The sequence below is a fragment of the Portunus trituberculatus genome, chromosome 42 (assembly GCF_017591435.1).
Source record: "Portunus trituberculatus isolate SZX2019 chromosome 42, ASM1759143v1, whole genome shotgun sequence".
Lineage (NCBI taxonomy): Eukaryota > Metazoa > Arthropoda > Malacostraca > Decapoda > Portunidae > Portunus > Portunus trituberculatus.
Window position 1 is genome coordinate 31,660,437 of NC_059296.1, and position 26,740 is coordinate 31,687,176.

General features: G+C 38.1%; 1 protein-coding gene across 6 annotated transcripts; it reads right to left on the bottom strand.

Annotated features, from left to right (window-relative positions):
- Positions 1-795: 795 nt before the first annotated feature.
- On the bottom strand, positions 796-26,621 carry LOC123517754 (intraflagellar transport protein 122 homolog). 6 transcript variants are annotated; one of them, XR_006678567.1, is made up of 29 exons: positions 26,490-26,621; positions 23,610-23,719; positions 22,851-22,971; positions 22,480-22,597; positions 21,009-21,101; positions 20,802-20,881; positions 20,578-20,653; positions 20,288-20,479; positions 19,703-19,900; positions 19,408-19,551; positions 19,132-19,269; positions 15,509-15,673; positions 15,022-15,141; positions 14,584-14,702; positions 11,865-12,018; positions 11,513-11,674; positions 9,796-9,962; positions 9,112-9,222; positions 8,139-8,302; positions 7,783-7,927; positions 6,945-6,986; positions 6,715-6,808; positions 6,364-6,464; positions 5,675-5,783; positions 5,198-5,366; positions 2,573-2,826; positions 1,754-1,915; positions 1,347-1,500; positions 796-1,048 (listed from the first exon to the last, which is right to left on the bottom strand). XR_006678567.1 is itself a non-coding variant. In XM_045278165.1 (28 exons), the coding sequence occupies exons 1-28, from the start codon at positions 26,546-26,548 to the stop codon at positions 1,399-1,401; spliced, it is 3,669 nt and encodes a 1,222-aa protein (XP_045134100.1). In that variant the 5' UTR covers positions 26,549-26,621; the 3' UTR covers positions 796-1,398. The 6 variants fall into 6 exon arrangements, 2 of the variants coding, with proteins under 2 accessions (XP_045134100.1, XP_045134101.1); XR_006678568.1 differs by having other exon boundaries at positions 796-1,071; XR_006678569.1 differs by lacking the exon at positions 6,945-6,986.
- Positions 26,622-26,740: the final 119 nt, after the last annotated feature.

Here is a 26,740-nt window from a genome sequence, read left to right on the forward strand (position 1 = left end):
TATGACAGGCTATCTACATACCAGCCCAACATTTCCATAAGGGGACTTGCTCAGACAAAACATCCACATGCATGATTCAATATTTGCCACCTCAGTCACAAGAAAGGCACTGGCTCTATCATGGTACAGCACAGAAAAATGTTTTCTGCTATGAAGCCTTGATGTAGTGGTGTGATGCAGTGATTCTCAAACTATGCGCTGCAACACACAAGTGACCTGCGACTGTCTGGGGCCCTAAGTGTACCATTTACTGTTTCATATTAAGTATACACAATGTGTGAGGGTAGAGTTGGTGTGCCATCAAAGTCCATGATGTAACATTAGTGTGCCACTAAGCAATGAAGTAACCTCTGGCTTAAGAAGCTAAGGTGTGAAGGAATGCTTGTAGGTGTGATGAAGATCACCTCTCTGAGTGCATGGACATCCTGTCTCTGCTATCTCTCCTTGTGGAAATGTTAGCCTGATATATATATATATATATATATATATATATATATATATATATATATATATATATATATATATATAGAGAGAGAGAGAGAGAGAGAGAGAGAGAGAGAGAGAGAGAGAGAGAGAGAGAGAGAGAGAGAGAGAGAGAGAGAGAATATGAATAAGATAGATTTGTCAAAAGTTTTTTTAAACATAAAATGTATAACAAATCTTTGTATTAGAACATATGCCAAATTTAATGTGGTAATGTCCAAACCACCAGGTGACACAAGAATTGAGTGAAGGAGCATTCTTCAAAAAAAAAAAAATAATAAATAAATAAAAAATTCAATAAATAAAAAATAATAAAAATTTTTGTTTACTGACATGGTCATAAAGTACAAATTCATCTTAAAGAAATCTATTGATTTTTATCCTTCTTTGCTTGAGTACTAGATTTGTTGACATGAATACTCGTACTACAGCACTTCTTAGGTTATTCGTGACTCAATTCAATTCCTTAATATCACAAGTCTCATGAATTATAGAACACTTTTTCCATCAGTTCAAGGAGGCCACTCCTCTCCTGCGAGTCTTCATAATCTGATGAGGTAGGTACCTGTTTGAAGGAGGAGGAGGCTACTGCAATAAAAGAAAAATGGCAGGAACAGCCTTAAAAAACCCCATGGCCAAAATATAGTCATGTTCTGATTTTTGGAATGCTTCACTACTATTATACAAATACAAGCAGCAGACACAGAAAGGTATACTATACACTTGACTCTAAAATGTTGAAATGAGTGATGGTGTACAAACTCCAACGTAGTTACATATTTATTTTGTGTTTTAAGTGAAGGTATTGTTGTGGGTTGATAGAATACAGTGAAGAAATTTCCTACCATTAAAGTTATTCATACCTGTCAGTTATTTTCACTTGCACTTCAAACACATGCACCCATTACTAAGTGTTCAGTCATTGTTGTTGTCAGAAGTGTCTCCAATGGGTGTGCGGCAGAAGGGACAGTGACCCTTCTGGAGCACCTGCAGAGTGTAGTCATCAGTGTGGAACATCTGAAAAACATTAATCTAACTATTCAGCTGCTCATGTAAAAAAAAAAAAAAAAAAAAAAAATCTAAACTCAATGAAATGACAAATGTAGAGTAGTTTTATAAATAGATATTCTATGAGCTAGCTTACACTTTCATCCATACAACATTATCTACAGTCAAAAGTTCTTATCATGCAGATATTGATAAATTGTTTTGCACTTCTATGGTGTTTCTGAATAAAATACTAAAGTTTAAAGACAACAAATAGTATTACCTTATTACAGTGGACACAGAGAGTAATTGGCATGTCTGGCATAAAGTTCTTGTAGTACTGGAATCTGAGGGGCTTTGGCCAGCGACAGACAATGACATCATGGGGCTCCATTGCTATCAGAGCCTTCCTACCCACAGTCACTGGCTGGTACTCTGAGCCACCCTGCCGAGGTTAAGGAAGGACTTTCATTACATAATACATTGTAAAAGCCAGTGGTAGGTGTTGAGACAAGACAAGTAAGGCTGATCAGCATCAATCTGGGCCTTCACCACTTCTGGCTTGAATGGTGAATGTTCTTAATCAATATCTTGTTATGAGTCCAATGCCATTTCTTCTTTTCAATAGCATGCTGAGGAGTCTGACCATGGACACCAAAAAAAATGAAAGGAAAAACATGCTGCTCCGAACAAAAATCAATTCTACAGATTCCAAAAGTTAGGCAGCTGAATTCCATATAAATCTTGACTTTTCTTTGTATCGTCTTTCATGGCTGCCCTTTAGATAAATATATTTTTTTGTTTTTTCAGTGAAGTATTAAAGCTGTTACTTTTCTTCAATGAGTACATAATTCATCCTTGACTGCATTACATTTCACCTCACTTGGCCACTACACATTCCACACCACCTCACTCTTGGACATGTCTCCTGTCACACGTACACATTAAGACTATGTCAGTTCAAAAATACTGTTCAGCTTTGTGGTGTGATATACAAATTTGGAAAAATTATCATCTATGTTTAAACATCATAGTTTACATTTTTCTTTTCAAAACAATCATAATTATTTCTATTTATTCTGAGGAAAATTCTCATACTCACATAAAAGTTCATGAGATTAGCAGTGAATGGGTCATCGCTTGGCTCAGCGTGCGTGGGAGAGCCATCAAGGGTGAGCGCCTCAGCAGTGCCTGAGTCTGAACGCTTCCAGTGGTTGTCTTCCTCTTCATCATAAGCACCTGCTTTTGTGTCATTGCCATTCCTTGAGTCACTCCCTCCAGACTGCTGGATCAGGTGTAGAGCATCCTCGTCAGACAATCCCTCCTCAAGCACAAATTCAACAACCGGTAAGATTTCTGTTCAACATAAAAATAAACTTTCTTTAATTAATACACACACACACACACACACACACACACACACACACATATATATATATATATATATATATATATATATATATATATATATATATATATATATATATATATATATATATATATATATATATATATATATATATATATATATATATATATATATATATATATATATATATATATATATATATATATATATATATATATATATATATATATATATATATATATATATATATATATATATATATATATATATATATATATATATATATATATATATATATATATATATATATATATATATATATATATATATATATATATATATATATATATATATATATATATATATATATATATATATATATATATATATATATATATATATATATATATATATATATATATATATATATATATATATATATATATATATATATATATATATATATATATATATATATATATATATATATATATATATATATATATATATATATATATATATATATATATATATATATATATATATATATATATATATATATATATATATATATATATATATATATATATATATATATATATATATATATATATATATATATATATATATATATATATATATTATATATTTAATATATATATATATATATATATATATATATATATATATATATATATATATATATATATATATATATATATATATAGATATATTGTGGTGTTTTTTATAAGGCTCGAATGGATTAATTGCATTTCACTTAGTTTCAATGGGGAAAATTTGTTTGAGTTACGAACAAATTGAGAGATGAGCTCCATCACGGAACAAATTAAACTCATATCTCAAGGTAACACAGTATTCCTCTTTTCTCATGATTCATTATAAGTTAATACCAAACCCTGATGATGATTATTACCACATATGGTTATTTTTTTTTAAGTAATATTCTCGCAGTTACCGTATTTTACGGCTTGTAAGACGCTGCATCTTGGAAGACGCACCCTAATGTTTGAAAGAAATTTCTAAGAAAAAAAAAGTCATTCTCATACAAGAACACATTCACCATATATCCGACCACTGAATACAAAAACATTGGAAGCAAGGAGTCTGCAAGACACTATTGTTTCACCACTCATTACAAATTTGCTGGAGCTGAGACTCACCACAAATTTAAAACTATGTAAATAAAAACACCATAGGTAAATACATATACACAGTGAAACAGTCCATCTCTTCTTGTTTTAATGGCGGGCAACGGCAGGTTTTGGACCTGTTGTTTACATTATGGAATCACTTGTCCAATCGCTGAAACCGAACACGTCAGTGCTGCAGTTTGTATTTATTTTATTTTGCAGTCGTGCTTCATAGGCTTTTATCAATGTGAATACAATTCACAAGTTGTAGTATATCGAGTACAGATGCACGACAACCATCAGGCACCACCACACGGGAAGCCCACAGGAGACAACCATCTGTGATAGAGAGCTCGTGACGCCTAGTAAAGTAGGCACTATATACTAGTATATAGTGCCTACTTTACTAGGCGTCACGAGCTCTCTATCATTTACTAGGCGTCACGAGCTCTCTATCACAGATGGTTGTCTCCTGTGGGCTTCCCGTGTGGTGGTGCCTGATGGTTGTCGTGCATCTGTACTCAATATACTACACAAGTGGAGTTTTGACTCTTGCTTGAATGAGTAAGCTACTTGGATGCTCTATCAATAAAGGTATAAAGGCAACTGGCATGATGTGTGTGCGTTCGTGTGCATGTATGTGTGTGTTGCAATGAGACGAGGGAGCGGCCCGTTTTCTCCACACGCTGAGTAGGCTGCAGGAAGGATTATGGTATTGTAAATACTTGTAACACCTAAGTACTGAGTTTACATAATATAAAAGGCTAAATTAAATGGTACTTAAGCTAACATCATAATGTAATGACTCAACATACAAATCCAGGTCGCTATCTGTCAAGTGTCCAAGTTCACTTGAGGTTGAATGCTGCCTTACAATACAACATTCATCTTGGAAGACGCACTAGTATTTTTCAGGGTATTTTTTAGGAAAAAAAGTGCGTCTTGTAAACCGTAAAATACAGTATATGTAAAATAAAAGTAAAGCTTCAGCAAAGCCTTCCTACCACCATATTGTGCAAGTGTTACCAGCACTGCATCTCAATGTACTGACAGACAGCTTACTCCTGAATACAGATTGGAAAGTGTTAAGTGTTGAAGCTGAAACATGATGTCTGCATATATTCACAATCACTACCAGTCACATTATCATGCATCTCCTCTTGATTTTAGTCCTTAAGTTCATCATTTCTACAAACTAGAACCTTACCAAAAGACACAAAAGAGTAAACAAATGCATGGCAGCAATTGACACACTGGTTGCCATTATTGTTGATGAGCGGGTTGGTTGTGGAGCAGCGGTAGCACAGTGGCTGATGCTCCTCATTGTCGTGGAAAGGTTTGGCTCGAATCTTGAGTGCTGCTAACTCAACGTCTTCCTGTAATGGTAAAGGGAATAATTTGTTGGTGGGAGACTGTCTAATATTAATACACCACTGTGTGAACTGGTCAATCCTGGCAGTCTGAAACACTACATACAACTCAAGGAAGATAGTAGTTTATGTAGTGGTATTGCTCTACAAATGTGTGCATAGGATTTTTCCAAATTTGAATATCATGGACTTTCTGCTGATACTTGTTAGATTATTTTACAACCTTTACAAAGCAGTGAAATTGGCAATGTAAAAAACTTGGATGTATAAGCTGTCTTACTAAAATACAAATTTTTGGGCAATATAGTGATTACCTGAAATCTCTGAGGAATGCGCAGAGCCTGCAGCTTATCCAGCACATAACGAGCAAGCTTGTAAGCTTCCAGGTTTCTTGCCTGCTTTGACAGAGTGTACAAGGTGGAGCTGGAAATTTGTTAAGGAATCACAGAACAAAAGCTACAAAAATCCAGAAAGTCTAAACAAAAATTTCATAAGTTTTGCATTACTTGCAACTGTTCTATTCAAATCCTAAAAATCTGAAAGATTATTATCAAGACATACATGAGATATGAGATGCCAATCCATAGTCTGAGACCAAACTAAGTCTCTGGATAACTACAGACAACATAAAAGGCCTAAAAATAAATTTTGATGTTATAAACAATCAAAGATACTCATTTTGTCTCAAACATGTTTACTACAGACACTGCCACTATGTAGTGGTTGGTTAGGGTATCGATAACTTGTACTTGAAACAGCAGTCAAAATGCAATGAAAGTCAAAATACAATGACAGTTCAAATGTAATATGAAGAGTGACCACATGTGGAATATAAAGATAATCAGTGAATCACAACCCTGTTATTGAAGCATGCACTGGCTGGTCTGGTGAAGTGTTTGCCACAGCAAGGTTCTGAGATCAAAGGAGACAGTAAATCATTGATTATTTCTGTAATAAAAACTGCATAACATGCAGCCCCAAAAAGTGGTGCTTTCAAGGATACAATTTTGAGATGCCAGTGGGCTGTGCAGTCATCAGCTCATGCATCAGGAACCTGGAGATGTTGAACAAGGCCTCAGGCATGTAGGCAGTGAAGGGTTCATCCTGTACACACACCAATCATCAAAAAAAGATCACATTACAGCATAAATAGTCTCTTTTCTAAGTTAATATATTCTAAATAAAAAATCTCTAGTCTGGCAAATTACTGATAATTACCATCACATCTAAGACATAACTTCATAAATTCACAAAAATTGCTACAAGTAAAAGGTATATTTTAAGTAACAAAAAGTTTGTGCCCATACAGAGGATGTCTCAACATGGAATAGAGTAAATAAGCTAACACAGTTACCATGTAGCGTTGGATAGTATGATAAACGTAGTACATTGATGCCTTCTTCTGGTAGTCACTAAACTTTGCCATCATGGCGCTGTATTCCTCTTCACTGAAAGAGACCGTAAACATAGGCATCTAACTCAGTCCTGATCGCAAGTTACATGGTGCTATTATTAACACACTATCTTGCCTTCTGCTGATTAACTCTAATCCTATTCCCAACAATCACTGACCAAAGTACTTACATGTTTATATACTGAATGTTTTCTTTATCAACTCTCTTCAGACTAGAGCAGGGGAGAAAAGATTAAAAGAACTGTTAAAGATACATAATTCTGTCATAAGTCATGACTGGAGCTGAGTTCATATTTTTTTTTCCTTTTTCATGAGTGAATTCTTTACAAGATATGAAATCTTTTTAAAGATTCCTTGCACAAATTTAAATACAACAAATCTCGGGAGGCAGATATGTATATGACAATGGCAATTATTCACATGGTATTTTCAAATGCATTCTAGCAAAAGCGATGGCTGTATATGGTGTATACATGTATGTACAAGTTGTTGCACATTTTCTTCAAATGCACAACAAACACAATCAAAGACTTCCCTTCCTATCACATATCTGTTTGGCAGTTTGAGACATAAGTACATGCATGAACACAAACAGTAGGAAATGCTGCATTTGATGGTGTGGATGACCTGTAATGCCAGCTAGTCATTGATGTCTAGGGGAAGAAGCTGACAATCATGTCCATGCTGGTGCTGAGAAACCCTATGGACCCAAATATGTGATGAACTACATGTATGAAAATACTGTGTGTGTGTCTAACCAGTGCATCTGCCATGCTGGTGATGCACCACACCATCTGCAAACATCCTATGTGAGAAAGGTCCTGTCAACAGCATCTCTCACACTTTGACAGTGTGGGAGTAATAAGAGTCAAATCACATTTTCTATAACTCACAATTAGAGAATGTAACTGGAATGCCTAAGACAAAAAACTGCAATTCATTACCAAAAACAATACTAATATAGATAGTACACAGAAAAATAATAGAACACAAGTGGTGCCTGCTTACTTCTCAGCTGCCAGGTCCAGACACTGCATGGCCAACATCCAGAAGTAGTAGCCAGCATCATCAAACCTGTTCTCATTCACAGCATTCATTGTGAGCTGTTCTAGCACCCTGAAGGCCTCCTCTGGTTTGCCAGCCTTATGGAAAGCTGCCATAAAGATATTTCATGACTTTAAATGTGCTGTAAATTACTTATTACCAAACACTTAGAGAAAACTAAATGTTCCTGAATAATAGTCTTACATCAATATTAGCTTAAACATAGAATTCTATATAAATAATGCAAAAATACCCAGTTAGTATGCTTTTAATTCCCTTAAAGTACCATCCTGCCCTATATCCTAAAGTGAAGTCCTTACCTTTCTGTGCCTGTAGAAACTTGTCTTGTTCAGCTAAAGATGTGGCATAGGGAACATATACCAGCTGCCGGTACTCTGGGTGCTTCTCTGCCCACACAAACGCCTCCTCCCAGTCTTGCACCTCCACATAAAGTTCTATCACACTCTGCATTTCTCCCATTTTTCTGTCATAAAATAAGGCACAATCTTGAAGCATTAGGTAAACCTGAAAACTGATATTTTTAAGATATATGTGTCAAACAATACTTGCAACCATGTTCCCAAGTTTAATCCTTTAACTGCTATGGCTTCTCCTTAAGGCTAGTAAAATTGTTTGGTGGAAATTTTGAGTATATTTTAACATATGACACAGCCAGCAAAGAAGGAACGGAGTAGATAAAACCTTCTGGTGCTTCTAGTATTAGTTTTGCTCACTGAAATGGTTTTGTGGCTACTCAAATGAGGTGAGTGTCATGCTGTCACTGCCAGTCTAAGAGTTACAACCATCCAGTCAACAGAATATTCAAGATTATTCATAGTCAACATGACACTGAAAATTTAACACCTAAAAATTAAAATCCAACAAGAACTTGCATTATCATTTCATTGTGCACAGGGAAGCCAACTACAACCACAGCTTGCCAAAAGCAATTCTCTCTTTTATTCCAATTCTTCCTACAAGTAACTGAATAACTATAAAAGATCAGAGCTAGTAATGGGGTTGGCAAGCATAATACAAGTGAATTTCAAGCTGAACTTAATCAATAGTCATACTATGCAGGATTACATGATGATGCACATATATAAATAATAGAGATTGCTGCAGTATCTATTTGACTATTACTCAACCTTACTTTGTTATGTCTTCTTTTGGCATCACTTTACAACTGAATTCATAATGAGCATATCTACCAAAGTTGTGTATAGGAGAATAAATTAATGTAATCTAAGAGTGTATTGCCAACAAATATACACAAATTTCCAGCATACTTACTTGTACATTTCAGCAGCATAGGTGAGGGAGTTGAGGCGGCGCAGGTGTTCAGCACACAGGTTCAGGGTCTGCCGGTCAGCCTTGTCAGTCTTACGGCCAACATCCAGCAGCCTAGAGGTGCCATTACTACTTAACAAAACTACTCAACACCTTACTTTAAACATTCTCCTATTTCAACATGTTCAACTTCAGTGGTTACATTTAACCTAAAACTTAAAACTACTTAACAAAACTACTCAACACCTTACTTTAAACATTCTCCTATTTCAACATGTTCAACTTCAGTGGTTACATTTAACCTAAAACTCCATTAACACTCCTTCCCTAAAATATCCTCAGGAGTCATATATGTAGAATGTCTCTATCAGGTTATGACTGTACATCTCACCATTATAACCTCCATTCCTCTCACCTTTCCCTTCTCTCACATACAATCTTCCTACACTCTCCTCTGCCATTACACAAGGAATCATTACATCTCTAACCTTATTCTAGAAAATCCACCATGTCACCTGTTCTTGTTCATTCTCATATCAAAGTTTTGCATTTTATCATTTTCATTACAATACAGTCTTCATTCAATCTTGTTTTGCCTTCAATATAAATAAAAATATTGCCAGTAAATCACCACAGTAAGGAAGGAACATATGTTAGCAGGATTTTATTGAAGGATTTCATACTTACATGTCAACCCAGCCATTCTCTCCCATTATTTCAATAGCCTTGTGAGTCTCTCCAGCAGACAAGTACATCTCTGCTGCTGCCCGAGGCTCATTGATATTTCGAGCCCAATCTGCTTTCTTCCTGATTAACTGCTTCCTGTCCACAGTTTCATCAGAACCAAGATACTCCTGTGGAAATCATTGATACAGATCAGCATTTCTAAACATACCTTGCTTGCCTTGTGTGCTATACACTATTTCTAGCCTCTTGGAGAAAACACACACACACACACACACACACACACACACACACACACACACACACACACACACACACACATTCTGAAAAGCTATACAATAACAAAATTGTGACATGGATTACAAAACACCAGAGGACATGGAAAGCTGAAAAAAATATAAAAAGAACAGCTTTCAACAAAGAGTAGCTGATATATCAAATTGTCTAAACAAGAATATGGTGCAACCAAAACTCTTAATAATTTCAAGGCCAAGTTAAACCACAATAGATAAAGGCAGGACAGAATGAGCACAGCTTCTTTTACTGCATGTTTTCCCCATTTTTTTATGTAAGAGGGGAAAGGCTGGCAAAGGGCAACATAAAGAGTGAAATAAAAAAGGCCCACTTAGTTACCAGTCCCCTTGCAGGTCTGAGAGATAATAAAAAAAAAAGTAAGAAAAAAAAAGCAATAAATACTTGAAACCTCCCTCTTAAATGAAGCCAAGCCACAGGAAATTGGAAGTACAGAAGCAAGTGGGCAGTTACAAAGTTTACCAAAGAAAGGTATAAATGATTGAGAGTAATAGCTAACTCTAGTATTAGAGAGGTGGACAGAATACGGGTGAGAGGAAGAAGGAAGCTTTGTGCAGTGAAGCCGCAAGAAGAGGGGAGGCAAGTAGTTAGCAAGCTTAGAAGAGCAGTTAACATGAAAATAGTAATAGAAGATAGCAAGAGAAGCAATAATCTTGCAGTGAGAAAGAGGCTGAAGACAGTCAGAGGAGGGGAGTTGATTGACAAAAAGATTTTGATTCCATCCTATCTAGTTAAACTGTGCAAATGGAATCCCCCTCCCCCATAAATCCAAAGAATATTCCATACATGGGCAGAGTTAGCATTTGAAGGTGTGAGAAAAACTAGCAGAGATGCCTTAGAATGCCTAACTTCATAGAAGCTGTTTTATCAAGAGATAAGATGTGAAGTTTCCAGTTTGGATTGTAAGTAAAGAACAGAATAAATTTTCTCTGCCCCAATCATAATTCTGCAGGAACTGTTAACTTCTTGAAGAATTGGTCATCTCTGAAAAGACATGGAAAAGTGTAGGGTGGTATCATCAGCACAGGACCAGATAAGACAAGAAGTTTGGTTTAGAAGGTCATTAGTGAATAATAAGAAGAGAGTGGTGTGCAAGTGCTCTAAGTCCTACTCAAAGATTAGGTCTATTCACTTTGACCTCTTTCCATGGGAAAGTGGTTGTGTCAAAAGACCAGCTGACAACTGTGGGTGAATAACACACACATACATTCACACTTTGGATTCCTAACCTTCTGTTCCTGAAAGTAAGCAAAGTTGCAACTCTGACAATAAGTTTGGCCCCAATTCTGGGGCCAGTGACGCAGCCTGGTCATGAGGAACAATGGACTGAGTTACTAAAACAATATTCAAATGTACAACCACTAGCATACAATGGGGCGATGGTGATGTTAAGAGATTATTTATTTACCTGTGCCAGATCAAACATTCTGAGGTCTGTGTACATGTTCATGGCTGCCTGGTCCTTGCCACATCTGTGGTACAGCTTGGCAGCCTCGGAAAACTTGCCTTCATATGCCAAAATGTCAGCCAGAAATAAGTTGTTATCAACCTCTCCTTTGTGTTGTCGATCCTGAGAGAAGTAGTTAAAGGTGAGTACCTGTTGTGTATGCATACCAGGCTGCAACCCTCTTCAAGGAAGATGGCTCATTATGGCAACAACATAGGGAAGAGGGAGCTCACAGTCTTTCCATAACCATTGTAGGAAATTATAGTAGTATGTCTAAGGCTAAATATAGTGAAGCTCATTCATGTGACGTTACCTCAATTGAATGTATCAGTTCTAGGTATCGTAGATTCTTCACTCTAGTAAATGCCTTCTTGCCAATGTTGTATTCCAAGCCTTCAAGAGCTGCCTTGGCCAGCGCTTCCCAGTCTCCATCAGTGACACCAAGACATGCAATTTCATAGGCCTCTCTGTGGAAGATACATACATACACACACACACACACAAACACTAATGGAGTAAGTAGAAACATGGGAGGCTTGAAGACACAATGATTACTGTTACAAACACTCACGTCAAAGTAAGGAAGGCCAATGTGTATGTATTAAAGATGTACCGATACCAAAATTTTGGCCGATTCCGATACCGATACCACCTAATTGGGCCGATATCGATACTACTAATTATAGTGATTACTGCACTGGACACCAGGATGAGTTGGTGGACAGCGAGCGTTATCAGATGGGAGGCTTTGTTTTGGGGGATGCTGTAAGTCCTTCTGAGAACGTTTGTGAAATAGGAGCAATTCTAGAAGCTTTTTGAAGCCATTTGCAAAGGTAAATTACTCAGTAATTGGAATGAATATCTTCTCAGTCTTCTGATTCTTGTCAGTTATTTTAAATTCTTCTTACTCCTTTAGCGACCATTTGGTCTTGTGCATTTTCTTTATTAATTTTTTATTGACGATATTTTGGCGATCAAAAATATTTTTAAAATTATTAAAATTGTAAAACAGACACAAAATATTAGCAAAAGAAACTCATTTTGTTGTGTATGTTTCTCTTTAATTAAATCTGACATCCTTTGATATTAATTCATTAGACATTAGTAGACCAATTCAGAAAAATGAGCTTTCACCTAATCTTTTCAATTAAATAGAAAAAGTTTAGTTTATTCTAAATTTCTAGTGTATTGCTATGATCTTAAATAATTAATATGCAACAAATTATACACAATGCACATGATTACAAAACAGAATCGTTACTTTCTTAGTTATGGAATTTTTACATCCTTAGGTTAACACAAGTAACTCAAAAATTAAACTTGCATTAAAATTAATATACATATATAATTCGAGCTTCCACCTATTCCAGTATGATATCTTGGAAAAGGCTAGCACTAGCACTGTTAATTATAAATCAAATAAGAATATGCTGTTATTTATATAATAATGCAAAATGCCTATATATATATATATATATATATATATATATATATATATATATATATATATATATATATATATATATATATATATATATATACCAAACCATTTTGTTGGATTCTCAATATCTGAAGTTTAACATTCTTAGATTATAGTTCAAAAAGATAAGCTTTTCACCTGTGTGAACTTTGTGTGGGTGGAGGAGCAGCATCTGACTGAGAGACAGTAAGAATGCGTGGTGACTCATGACCAACCGTGTGACAGGATGCCGGAGTTCAGACTATACGCGTTTCATACACGTCCAATTTAGAGGTTGTGGCTTATTACCACAGAAAACGGTATTCTATGACATACGGTAATCACCATGGAAACTTAATACGCCATATTATATTAATTTGGTATCATCAATATCTTATATCGAATATATCACTAAGTAGTAAATTCTTTTTAGGTATCGGAAGTATCGGCATAAAATAAGCTGATACCAATACCGATACCAATACCCAAAAAATGAGCCGATACCGCCGATTCCGATACCGATACCGATGCATCAGTATGTATGGTATGTATGGTGCTGCCTGCTCAAATGATGTTTGCAATACGTACAGACAAAAAATTTAGAAAATAGCACTTAGCTAAAGTGAGACAAATGACCATATTTGCCTTGTGCCTCAAAATGTTCTCAAGCCTATCAGTCACTGCACCAATCAATGATGTGCTCCCATTTCTCCAGCACAAATCATTTTGCCATATGTGGAAAAGTCGTTTTCTGTAGCATTCTGGCATTATAACTTATGCTTTGGGCTTTCAGAATATGTTGATTACCTAATAAGAGAGAAAGAGTCTAACTACTTGGTACATGTGACAATTAAATTTCTACCTGGGTTTCATTTAACTCATTTCAGCACGGGAAACACACATAAGATTACAACACAATTAAATAAAAAGCTAAATATGATGAATGAGTTTAAATACTTCACTATTACCACCATCACTAGTATTATTGTAATGTTTATTGTCATCATCATCATCACCACTACATTTCCTGAGCCAAAGCACTATGAATGTGTGTGACAGGAGCAAGTGGAGAGGAAGTGTGTGGATGAGGAATGACCCAGCCCTCCAATCTTTGAAGGAGACACCACACATCGATGATTTCACACAGCATACTGTGGCAGGGGCTTATGAAATGGAGACATATACAAGTCCCTCTGTTTATATATGATTTATAAATTTGTAAGAATTTCATGATGAATTAAGCAACTATTTTTCTTAATTTGCTTAATAAGTCAAATTTTTTACATAATAATTGCTTTCAAGTGTAGTCATTACAAATTAATACCAACAGCTATTTTAATCACAATACAACAGAAAATCTTTCTCCAGTTTCTTCACTCATCTCTGCAATTAATTTGTTTAACTTCACTCAAGCGAAACTTATAATCCTCTCTGTTTATTTTCTGTTCATCTTGGTCTTCCTTCCTTCCTTGTTTGGTTGATTCACTATTACATCAGTCTTCCTAATTGCATTCTGTCAGTTTCATTGAATAAAAAAGGGTTCAAATAATGACGCAGATAAATTAGTACTAACCTGAACATTTTTTTATCGAGGTACTGGTACATTGGAGCAGACTGTGGCACCTCAATAGTTGACATACTGTAAATGTGCAGACAGAAGATCTTGCTGCCACTAAACCCAACAACAAAACCCTGAAGTGCAAACAATAAATAACCACCACAAACTATAAAAAATACTGGCTTATTTTCTTAATATCATGAAGGACTTAAAACTTTTCCTAGAGAACAATATTCTAAGTAGATTTGTATAACTCTACCTATTAAAAGGTCTATTCTTTTTCAATTTTGTCTACAGACCCATACAGAATCCAAGTAGCTCAGGTAAAACTCCCTCTAATACATCTGTTCACTCCAACACAAGTAGCTGCTGACTTCCTTGTAGAATGCCATGACTCAGAGTATAATAAGAGATTGAATAAAGATGGATCAGGTGAAGAAATAATTGAAGTACCTGCAATTTCTGCTGATGAGTTGGAAAATTAGAAGCTTTGATATTTAACGTGTTGCTTCCAGAGAAACACAGCATGTCTTCACAACTTGTGTTCCAAGCAACACTATTGGCATTGGGCTCCTGAAAAAAAAGTAGACAAATAAATAAAAACTGAGTAATAGCTTTGTCAACTTAATGCAAAGGACTTTTAGAATTCATGCCTAAGACCTGAACATACCAGATCCATGCTTAGGATCTGAACACGTCAGTAGAGTGACAAAAGCGCAGTAGGAACAAAAATTCAATAATCCATTCAATAATTCAAAGAACATACAGTGTTTTTCTAGATTTGATTTACAATAGTTGAGTGCAGCCTCTGAACATATGCTTCAATGGTATCTGAGAACATGAGAAGACTAAAGGAATCCATTTTATTATAGAAACTAGTGGCTAAAACTACAAAACAAATCCACTGCAATGTATCCCTCATGTATCAAGCAATCCTTACCTGGAACAACATCTCTGAAGTCTTGACGTCATAAACCAGAAGTGTGCTGTGCTCATCCACCACGGCAAGTTTCTGGCGGGAGGAGCTCAGATCCAAGCACCGGATGGCTGAGGGAACCTTCAGCAGTGGCACAGGAAATGCATTGTCCAGGAAGATCTTTAGCACCTGCATTTAATATAGAAAAAAATTGCTTAGTTCATGGATTTTTTTTTCTATTCAAATACCAGGGAAACATCTCCCCATATACACATTACATATGATGAAAAGAATAATAAGAAACTAATATATTAATTTCCAAAACAGTGTCTCAGTTAAAGGAAAGACTTGATAAACATTGATATAGGGACAAGACAGCACGAGTACAAATCAGGCCCTGTATACTATGACGGTAAATACAATGAAGTAAATGCACTGATGATACATCCTCACCAGTCACACTTGTATCAAAAACACATTCACCAGGTCTGAAGGCTCACAACTGCAGCAGGTACTACTGCAGCAGGTCTCTGACAGGCTCACCACTGCAGCAGGTCTCTGACGGGGCCACCACTGCAGCAGGTCTCTCTGACAGGCTCACCACTGCAGCAGGTCTCTGACAGGCTCACCACTGCAGCAGATCTCTCTGACAGGCTCACCACTGCAGCAGGTCTCTCTGACAGGCTCACCACTGCAGCAGGTCTCTCTGACAGGCTCACCACTGCAGCAGGTCTCTGACAGGCTCACCACTGCAGCAGGTCTCTCTGACAGGCTCATCACTGCAGCAGGTCTCTGACAGGCTCACCACTGCAGCAGGTCTCTCTGACAGGCTCACCACTGCAGCAGGTCTCTCTGACAGGCTCATCACTGCAGCAGGTCTCTGACAGGCTCACCACTGCAGCAGGTCTCTCTGACAGGCTCACCACTGCAGCAGGTCTCTCTGACAGGCCCACCACTGCAGCAGGTCTCTCTGACAGACTTACCACTGCAGCAGGTCTCTCTGACAGCCTCACCACTGCAGCAGGTCTCTCTGACAGGCTCACCACTGCAGCAGGTCTCTCTGACAGGCTCACCACTGCAGCAGGTCTCTCTGACAGGCTCACCACTGCAGCAGGTCTCTCTGACAGACTTACCACTGCAGCAGGTCTCTCTGACAGCCTCACCACTGCAGCAGGTCTCTCTGACAGACTCACCACTCACCACTGCAGCAGGTCTCTCTGACAGCCTCACCACTGCAGCAGGTCTCTCTGACAGACTTACCACTGCAGCAGGTCTCTCTGACAGGCTCACCACTGCAGCAGGTCTCTCTGACAGGCTCACCACTGCAGCAGGTCTCTCTGACAGACTCACCACTGCAGCAGGTCTCTCTGACAGCCTCACCACTGCAGCAGGTCTCTCTGACAGACTTACCACTGCAGCAAGTCTCTCTGACAGCCTCACCACTGCAGCAGGTCTCTCTGACAGACTTACCACTGCAGCAGGTCTCTCTGAGAGCCTCACCACTGCAGCAGGTCTCTCTGACAGGCTCACCACTGCAGCAGGTCTCTCTGACAGACTTACCACTGCAGCAGGTCTCTCTGAGAGCCTCACCACTGCAGCAGGTCTCTCTGACAGGCTCACCACTGCAGCAGGTCTCTCTGACAGGCTCACCACTGCAGCAGATCTCTCTGACAGGCTCACCACTGCAGCAGATCTCTCTGACAGGCTCACCACTGCAGCAGGTCTCTCTGACAGGCTCACCACTGCAGCAGATCTCTCTGACAGGCTCACCACTGCAGCAGATCTCTCTCTGACAGGCTCACCACTACAGCAGGTCTCTGACAGGCTCACCACTGCAGCAGGTCTCTCTGACAGCCTCACCACTGCAGCAGGTCTCTCTGACAGGCTCACCACTGCAGCAGGTCTCTCTGACAGGCTCACCACTGCAGCAGGTCTCTGACAGGCTCACCATTGCAGCAGGTCTCTGACAGGCTCACCACTGCAGCAGGTCTCTCTGACAGGCTCACCACTGCAGCAGGTCTCTGACAGGCTCACCACTGCAGCAGGTCTCTCTGACAGGCTCACCACTGCAGCAGGTCTCTCTGACAGGCTCACCACTGCAGCAGGTCTCTCTGACAGGCTCACCACTGCAGCAGGTCTCTGACAGGCTCACCATTGCAGCAGGTCTCTGACAGGCTCACCACTGCAGCAGGTCTCTCTGACAGGCTCACCACTGCAGCAGGTCTCTCTGACAGGCTCACCACTGCAGCAGGTCTCTCTGACAGGCTCACCACTGCAGCAGATCTCTCTGACAGGCTCACCACTGCAGCAGATCTCTCTCTGACAGGCTCACCACTACAGCAGGTCTCTGACAGGCTCACCACTGCAGCAGGTCTCTCTGACAGCCTCACCACTGCAGCAGGTCTCTCTGACAGGCTCACCACTGCAGCAGGTCTCTCTGACAGGCTCACCACTGCAGCAGGTCTCTGACAGGCTCACCATTGCAGCAGGTCTCTGACAGGCTCACCACTGCAGCAGGTCTCTCTGACAGGCTCACCACTGCAGCAGGTCTCTGACAGGCTCACCACTGCAGCAGGTCTCTCTGACAGGCTCACCACTGCAGCAGGTCTCTCTGACAGGCTCACCACTGCAGCAGGTCTCTCTGACAGGCTCACCACTGCAGCAGGTCTCTGACAGGCTCACCATTGCAGCAGGTCTCTGACAGGCTCACCACTGCAGCAGGTCTCTCTGACAGGCTCACCACTGCAGCAGGTCTCTCTGACAGGCTCACCACTGCAGCAGGTCTCTCTGACAGGCTCACCACTGCAGCAGGTCTCTCTGACAGGCTCACCATTGCAGCAGGTCTCTGACAGGCTCACCACTGCAGCAGGTCTCTCTGACAGGCTCACCACTGCAGCAGGTCTCTCTGACAGACTTACCACTGTTATGTTATAGCAGACACATACTTTCACTCAAGAGTTATCTAGTACAAGATTTTACAGATTATAAATTGCTGTGACTAAACACTCATGCTATACTTATAGACCACAAAAGCTTGTGGGTAACTCTTTAAGAGTCAAATGAAAATGTATAGTATTTGTTTTAATTGTCACTCATTCACTTCATTGCAATTTATTTAGCACCTTCACCAGTCTCATATGAGTGTAGGACAAGGATCATCTGCCCCTGTAATTCATGTCATACGTGTGAGTATGTAGTATCATTGCATTAATGAACCTATATATCACAATATATTGCTACATTTTGTCTAAACATACAAGCAGCATGCAAAATGTGATCATGTTCCATTCAACACTGACCAACTCCTTTCATACTCAGTAAAGTCTAGACAAAGGTTGTGTTGCTAGATATGAAAACCTACACATTCTGCCACACAGCTGGAAAGAATGTGTTCTGAGAATAAGAAAAAGCTGTCTAGTGCATCACACCACACACTTCAGAAGTTTCCATCTTACTTGCTCTATCACAAGAAGTCTTATTCTTTCCCTGAACTTGTTATATTTCTGAACATCTTAACAGTTCAGTGTCAACCCCATTACACCTTCCGGATACTTTATTTACTGAAAATGCACATTACTCTGTTTGTCTGTCTTACTCTTTCTTTCATGGAAACCTAATACTACACTGTACATATGCATCCATCATACCTGTCCATTCTTGAGGCCAAGGAGAAGACCCTCCCGACTGGCTGGGCCTCCCACCACCTTGATGTACCGAATCAGTGAATCCATTTGCCACTCACGCTCTTTGTTCCCAACAAAGTTGAGGCACTGCAGACGCTTTTCCTGTAAGTAGTGTTGAAATACAATGACAAAAGATACTGTGACAAACAAACCAATAGAATGAAACACATGAAAATTTAAATACATCACTGCCGTTATTATTTCCAACAAATCAAACCAAGATGAGGAAGGAAAGCTCACCTGACAGAGAACAATGTGATTGGTGCAAACAACCAGCAGGTTACACTCCAAGCGCTGATTGATCTTCTCCCTGACTCGGTAATGCATGTCTGAGGCGTCCTGGGAGTACAGCTCATAGATGATGATTCTTTCAGGCAGCTGCACCTGCATCAAACATCACCACACCTACATCAATCAATGGATTCTTCATCTCAAATTTTTATATGGCAATAAGTTCAAATTCTGGAGTTCTTCTAAGTTAAAGTAAAGTGTTATCAAATATTACAAAATATAAATCTATAAATTCTTGACTTACTGCCAAGCGATGTTTGTAGATCGCAATCTTTTTAACAAGATCACGACACTTGATTCTCACTTTCTGTTCTGTGATAAGATGTTGTATTATGACATCTGTCATGTTCTCTCGGAAAGCGTAGCGCTCCTTGTAGAGGCCGTGCACCGTGGAAAATATCAACTGGTAGTAAGCAATTGTTCCATCTTGACATCCAATAGCCTGAAAGTCAACATTCCACCAAGGTAATTTGACAAAATCCTAGACACCAGTTGTGCATAACTTCAGAATTACTCTTAAGACAATTGGTTAAGTAATTATCTTGAGATATGATTTACACTTACACCACTTGGAGCAAGTCCATGAGAAAATATGCTGATGATGAAAAACGTAAACAATCTGAATTAATATCTAGCACTTGCTATTATTCTTTCATCACCTTCAAATCTCTTTTGTATAATTAATTTACACAACAGATAACTTTGATATTATAGCTCTAAAGTCTGATAAACTCAATAATCAACCAATCATTCAAAACTATCAAACATGTAATTCATATGGCCTTGTTGACAGCACTAAGAAATCTCTTAGCAGCCGTCCCTCCCTCACCACAAAGTTGGAGTCTGGACGAGCAGCACAGCACCACACCCAGGATGACTGCTCCCCAATGGTGCCTAGCTTGACCCCCTCCCTGGTGTATAGCAGACAGGCTTTGTTGGAGCCTCCTACCAGTATATACTCTCCTTTACTGAAGTAACTCACACAACAAGGGTCAAAGCCAAGCACCCTTTCTTTTCCCACCTGAAAAGAGAATACATATCAAAGGTGATGATGTTGATCTAATACAGAAATAAATGTTCTGTTTAATTTCATACTCCTTTCCAGCAGGGCATCCATACCTGTTTACCACTGAGAGTGTAAAAAGAAAGATTCTGGCCCCAGTCAGCAACACAAAGAACGTCCACAGGCTCATCTCTGAAAAATTATCAAAAATGATGCATCAGAAAGACATTATTCTGAAAAAAAAATTAGTATATCTTCTTTATTAGTTGTTTTTATTTCATGTACATAATAAGAATGAACAATGATAGTCAAAAGGTTCAGCCAGTGTTTGATGACTTACTTTGAAGGATTCCAGGCCAGCGACCATATTGGGGAGTTTATTCCTCCTGGACGTTCAATTCTCATTTTTTCTTCTCCAACCTGAAAAGAAAATTGTTTTGAGTCAATTATCATAAAGTGCATAAAATTTTTTGTCTTACAGTAAAACAAAACACTGCATTAACAATGGTTTCTTCCACTAAGTCATCACTCATCAGTCAGCCTTTACCTTGCTTCTGATGGAGACCACCCCATTGGCTAGTCCCAGGGCCAGGTACACCCCATCATTGGTCCAGGCACAGCAACAAATCCTACTTGTGCTCTGAGGGAGAAAAATACAAGAGTAATTATCAACAACTTTCCTCTGTAAGAAGTGAAGAGAAATTATGTGCGTCAAGGCAATGTGTTGTACAAGATAACTAATATGCATATACATGAGGACAGCCATGGGAGCTGATGAATTGCAAAACCACTGGAGTGGCTTGGAACTGAACCTTTGGCAAGTGACTTCTGGAAGAGGGCACATTAGTGGTATGGCCAAAGAGTGATCACCATTGTCCAAGCTAATTTCAGCTAGACTTTATTGTCCTACTACAAAAATAAATAAAATAAAAAAATTACTCAGGTAATCTTGGGTGATTATCTTCTGTGAGAAAAAAGAGTGTAATATTGGCGATAGTCAATCTGTAATGAATGTACTCTCACTCTCTCTCTCTCTGGTACAAGTAACACCTGTAACAAACAGTGTCTTACTACATCAATCATGGTTGCTGTCTTATATCAACTAGTATATTAATTTGGGCACATTTTAAGATCAAATATTAACTTCTGTCTAAATTTCAATTAACTACTATTGTGTTCCAAGCAATAAATTACAATGTAAAAACTTTAACAACAATTTCTTACACTCATCGTTAACTGAGTAATCTGTGTGTGAACTAAAGTGAAAACCAACAAGTATCTAAGACCTTCTATCATGTATTTAATTAATAACACCAACACTCTCACACTCTACCCAACACATCAACAGAGATGGCGTGACAAAAGCTTCATAATAGATGTAATTAGAAAGTACTGAGCATAAACCTTGATCAATGCCACAGAATAATATGAAATGTGATAAAGTTCTTTGTAGACTTCACCCTTTCACTGCCAGATACTTGCTTCTCCAATAGCCATCTACTACCATACAACTTTAAGGCACTTCTTCCTGTACCAGTCTCTTGAGACTGCTGTAGCTGGGAACACAGAAATCATCTTGCCTCTTGTTCCATTCATGCAACTTTTTTTTCTCTTTACACTGCTCTAAATGCTAATATAGTAACTACAAGTATGTATTGCAGTGACAGGACTAAATGAAATGTGGCAAACATTATCCTCAGACTTACTGTATCAATCTACAAGTTTCCTACAAAAATTAATTAACTAATTAATTAATCAATTAAATATATATATATATATATATATATATATATATATATATATATATATATATATATATATATATATATATATATATATGAATAAACAGATAAATAAAAATTCCTGAATAGCATACTGTTTCCATCCCTCACCACTAATCCTGTGCTACTGTCTGCCTCCATCACCACTAACCTTATGCTTCTGTATACTTGTCTGGCTCCCTCATCACTAACTAACCCTATGCTATTGTTCACTGTTCTGCCTCCCTCATCACTAACCTTATGCTTCTGTACACTCTTCTGCTCAGGTGACCACAAGCCAAAGTCACTGAGGGCACAGGAGGCCAGCTGGTGGGACACAGGGTTGTATGCCAAGCACTGTATAGCATCATTGTGCCTGGCCGAGGGAATTAAGGAGGGTATTAATCAAGAGATGGCATACTAATTGCTTTGCACTTATCATAAGCATATATAACATGAGGGTAATGGGTGTCAAGAAATAAAGGCCTTCACTTAGGGCCACTAGAATGAGTGAGTTTGAAAATGTGACTCATAGCTATACAGTGAAGTGAAGAAAAGTTATTGCTAATTCTTACATGTCACATTTCCCTGCAAGTTTTGAGATATTAATTCATTTTCAAAAAACTTACGAATATTTAAGGATGCCCTCAAGTTTTGAAGTCCATATGATAACACTCTTGTCAGCGCTGCCAGAAGCAAAACGTTTTCCATCTTTACTGTAGCCCACACAATAAACTGCTTCCTTGTGACCTGCAATCATGACATTGGTATATCATCATTATGTACATCATCCTTATGTTTTTATGCTGACTACATAGTCTCACTTATATAGTTTCTTTTGGCTGTTTTAATGGTGGCCTATTTACCAAAGTGAGAACCAATGTTTTCTACTTTTAGCACCTGTTTGTTATACATTATTCCTCACTTAATATTATGTGGATTCATGAATGTAAGCCAAGCAACTCTATACAAATTATGCCCGGGCTCAAATTTTTCATCAGAGAACAGAGAATTCCTCCCAAGCCGCACTAACAAGGTGATTATGATTCATTACCAAGTAGCAAAAATACAAAAATTAATGAAATATACACAAAGCTCTTGAAGAGGAAGGTGTAGTTTTTACAGAAATACTACATATTGTACTATCAGCTACTGATACTTTTCGAGAAAACTGTTAGTTACTTTTCTTTAATGCCAATCATCTAATACCACACCTGTGTAACATGAAGGCACAATGTCAATCTTCTCTCTACAAAGAGGACTAACTGGAACCATTCTATCTCACAACTTGATATAAAAAACAGAATCAGAGAGATCAAGCAACAAATGCAATTGCCTGAGAGAAGCCAAACCTACACAGATCAACACCTCATCTCCCTCACCCTCACCTTTGAGAGGCTGCACCAGCGCTCCGTCCGTTGTGTCATACACCAGCACACGGTTTCCTGCTGCTACAATCAGCTGTGATCCATCAGGTCTAAAGCACAAGTCATATATACTGAAAAGAGATAAATAACTGTAGTTGTAATCATGTACAGTGTCCGTGGAAATTGTGTCCTACTGCACAAAAACTCTGAATTATGGTGTGCTTGGATATCTAATATTGGAGCAAAGTTGCATTTTTTTCATACATCAGGTAAATTGCTGTCACAAGTATGGGAGGGGGAGGGTAACCAAGGCAACTGACAATTTCTGCCTCAATGCCAGCAGTGGCTGAAAAATCCCACAATTCAGATTCTTGACTGGCCAGATAACTCGGAACTTGCCAGACTTCAACCTAACCTAATCTAACCCAATCCCCATCCCCATTGAGAACTGCTGGAGTTACATTCAACACTTATCAGTGAAACGAAAAATTATATAGTGGTGCTGTGATATGGACAAGGAATAGCTTCTTCAAGAATTTAACTGATTCAAAGCCTAAGCATCTCAAATTGGTCATCAAAGTCAAAGACAACATGACGAAATATCAAATAAGCATGCCAGGAATTGAATTTTCTCTTATTTACCTTCACAAATGCCAAATATAATGAAACATTAAAAAAAGACAGATGATGCCCAATACTTTCTGTGGACACTGTACTACTGAATCCACACATGAAAATTAATCTACAATTTATACTATGGATACCTGCAGCATCAGTAATATTAACAAGAAAAGATCTAAGTAAACTGAGTTGGGATCACATCTACAATCATTGTATTGTGGTAAAACAGCATTTTTTAAACCACAATCTACATTAGAACATATATAATATCTTTAGTTATTCATTTATTTTTTCTAAGTTCATGAGATGCACAAGTATCAAAATATGTAGAGAAATCAATCATAAAAATCAAAAGTAGTCACAGTGGTGTTCTCTGGTGGCAAACAAACACAGCTGTGGTGGCAACTAATTATTTTGTCATATTCATTAACTTAACAAACTGGTACATGTTTGGCCAGAAAGTTTCAACCTAGCCCTCTGCTGTGCTTTCTTTCCAGTATTACCTGTCAAATACTTTGCTCTCTCACCACAATAATTTTCAAAGTGTTTCTCCTGTTAATACTGTAGGAATCTTATTCTTGTTGATCTGTTACTAGAAGCATAAAACGCCTGACTAATTGCCGTCAACTGCCATCAAATACCATCATCTAACAAAACAATTACTGTATAAATAAACTATATTAGTAATAAAGCGTTTGTCCACTGCTTTCTATTCAGTTGACAGTAGCTATAGTCCGTTCATCCAAAGAATCCAGGCTGAAACTGCTAGTTCAGTTGGCAGCCCTGCCCACCGCCGCCACTAAACCTTCCCGACACTTAAATTTTCTTCAAGTACATTTATTTTTCTTCAAGCTACAAACTTGTATATCTATTAAGCTAAGTGAAGAAAAATAAATGTACTTGAAGAAAATTTAAGTGTCAGGAAGTTTTAGTGGCGACAGGGGTGGTCAGGGCTGCCAACCAAACTATCTGTTTCGGCCTAGATTCTTTGGATGAATGGACTATAGTTTACTTACCACCCTGCCTAACTAGGCTAGTTTTGTTCGGCAAACTTTATTTTTCAAAGTCAAACACTGCACTCTCATTTACTTATGAAAACCAATGCAAGTGATTTAAATGGTCAGTTTGCAGTTTTACCAAAGCAATGAATTGTTTGTTGGCAACGCTACTCAACAATAACAAAGCAGTGTTCGCTGCTGTCACAGCCAGCTGCCGTCTCCACCATCAATGTATTTTCAGAGACGTTTTTGTGCAATTTTGTTCATTTCCCAAGTGTTTTTTGCAGTGTACATTACTCACTTTAATGTTCCTCCACCCAATAACCATGATTTCACACAGGTTCCCAAAGATCATTGGAAATGAGTGGTAGGCACAAGTTGGAGTTGAAAAAGTCATAACTTGAAAAATATTAATTTGTGATGGAAATTATACATATATATATATATATATATATATATATATATATATATATATATATATATATATATATATATATATATATATATATATATATATATATATATATATATATATATATATACCATCAACCAATTCAGTACAATTTTCACCAGAAAAACATGAGTCCCATCAGAGACTCAATGGTTGAGTGAAACTGCAAATTGACCAATTAATCTTTAGTGACTTGAACAGATTACTGTCAATGCAGTTTATTGATAAAGTAATTACTTTGTTAGTTGATGGTTGTTAACAATAATTAGTAGTGTTGCAGGCTGCTGTGTAGATGTAAAGAAAAAACTTGCAAAGTGCAGCTGTTCTGTACACCCAAGCTGTCTGACACAAGTTCTTAGAGAGGTGTTCATCTGACAGTGTAACTAAAGAAGTACTATTTATAGTAATGGAGGGAACTAAGCCAATAAGATTTGAAATGTGAAAGAAGAGAGAACAGTGGAAGTATATAACAAATTGAAAGATAGACCAAAAGGAACAAATCACGGAAGAAAGTCACCACACAAAGGCCAATAAAGGAACCGAACTGGTATTGAGTAGTGGAAGACGAAACAACAGAAAAAAAAGCCTAGGGGAAACATAATGGAGTGACGCCATAAACATCAGATTCCCGGCCAACAATCAAAGTAAACTGCTTTCGAGTGTTCCCCTTCGGTGTAGCTAGACCGTGTGTTTCCCTGTCAAATGTGAAGGCAAACACGTCTTGACAGGGGCGGCCCGCACACATCTCACGTCAGTGACACCACACCAGTCACCACCACCACCAATACTCGCCGCGTTTATGGCACTGCTTTCCTTCACACACGTGCTTACCACTGTTCTACTTTGTCCCGATCATGCACCTTGTCCACCCAGGTCGGCACGGCCCTCATGGTGGTCAGTTCAGGCTGGCCGCCACACAATCATCGTCTGGAATGTTGCGTGGTTCCTTGGGGGGGAGGGGGGGGAGGGAGACAACTGTCAACACTAAGGGACCACTACTATAATGTTATACAGTGTATTGTTTTGCCTTTATAGCACATAATATATTAGTCTAAATTGTTTTCTTTTAATGAAACTTTAGT

What these genes read in the sequence shown, in the direction of transcription:
- LOC123517754 (XM_045278165.1), bottom strand. Translation starts at nt 26,548, where the DNA reads ATGAGGGCCGTGCCGACCTGGGTGGACAAGGTGCATGATCGGGACAAA. An exon ending in CTTCAGAGATGTTGTTCCAG is followed by an intron (nt 15,142 to 15,508) that starts GTAAGGATTGCT and finishes CTTTTTTTTCAG; the next exon opens with GAGCCCAATGCCAATAGTGT. An exon ending in GAGAATGGCTGGGTTGACAT is followed by an intron (nt 9,223 to 9,795) that starts GTAAGTATGAAA and finishes TGGCACCTCTAG; the next exon opens with GCTGCTGGATGTTGGCCGTA.